This window comes from Oryx dammah, unplaced genomic scaffold (genome assembly GCF_014754425.2).
Source record: "Oryx dammah isolate SB20612 unplaced genomic scaffold, SCBI_Odam_1.1 HiC_scaffold_28, whole genome shotgun sequence".
NCBI classification, from domain to species: Eukaryota; Metazoa; Chordata; class Mammalia; order Artiodactyla; family Bovidae; genus Oryx; species Oryx dammah.
This window is the reverse complement of record NW_024070212.1, coordinates 115,098,148-115,099,203: the sequence shown is the minus strand read 5'-3', so window position 1 is coordinate 115,099,203 and position 1,056 is coordinate 115,098,148. Positions and strand designations below refer to the sequence as shown.

At 67.0% G+C, this 1,056-nt stretch overlaps 1 protein-coding gene across 1 annotated transcript in view; it reads right to left on the bottom strand.

Annotated features, from left to right (window-relative positions):
- The window catches only part of RAMP1 (receptor activity modifying protein 1), a 41,735-nt gene extending 40,995 nt beyond the window's left edge, over positions 1-740 (bottom strand). The window contains exon 1 of the mRNA XM_040231880.1: positions 629-740. Coding sequence (XP_040087814.1) covers positions 629-680 — 52 coding nt within the window. The 5' untranslated portion in view covers positions 681-740. The remainder of the gene's footprint in view (positions 1-628) is intronic.
- Positions 741-1,056: the final 316 nt, after the last annotated feature.

The window sequence follows — 1,056 nt, the reverse complement described above, 5'->3', positions numbered from 1 at the left end:
AGAGTGGCAAGTCAATGCACACACACACGCACAGATTGGCAAGTCAACACACACACACAGGGTGGCAAGTCAATGCACACACACACACACAGATTGGCAAGTCAACACGCACCCACACAGAGTGGTAAGTCAACTCACACACACACAGACTGGCGAGTCAACACACACACACACCCCCACACACAGATTGGCACGTCAACACACAGACACACACACGGCAAGTCAACACATACACACACAGAGTGGCAAGTCAATGCAGACAGAGTGGCAAGTCAACACACACACACACACCCCCCTGTGGAAATGCCCCGAAGAATATGGCTGGCCTCATTTCTGCAAAGGAGGCTTATCTACAAATCAGCAACTGTTGGCTGTGAGTGTGTCAGATTTTCAGTTTTAGCCAGTTTTCTAGGTAAATGGTCCGTGGTTCTGATTCTGGAACCCGAAACCGCCCGCAGCCCGGAGCCGGGGGCCAAGGTGCCACGAGGGCGGTCACGGTTTCCTCTGGAACCTGAGTGCCCGCGCCCCGCGTCCCCGCGACGCCTCCGAAGCCGCCCCTTCCCCGGAGGGAGGCGCCCCCCGCCCGCGGCCGCGTCCTGAGCCGGAGCCGGGACCGCCGCCTACTCACCCAGGAGCAGCCAGAGGCCGCGGCACCGGAGGCCGCGCAGGCCCGGGGCCATGGCCGCAGCCGAGCCGAGTCCAGCCGCCAGCCGCGCGCCCCGCCGAGGACTGAGCCCGCCGCACCGCGGGCGGGGGCAGCAGCGGAGCGGGTGGGAGGCGGCGGCCGCGGGGCCCGGCCCACTGCGGTCCGCGGCGGGTGGAGGGGTGGCCCGCGCGGGGATGGGGGCCGCGCCGGGACCCCGCAGGGAGGGCCCGCAGCAGGCGAGCCGGGCTGGCCAGCACCTGCCGGCCGGGGTGCCGGGGCAGACGCTGCACCAGGGAGGCGAGCGCCGGGGAACGCTTCGCCCGGGAGAGGAGAGGGAGCCGCGCAGGGAATCCAGGATCCTGCCCGGGGGACGACCTCGACCGAGGCACGGATGAACCTGAAGTGTTTGC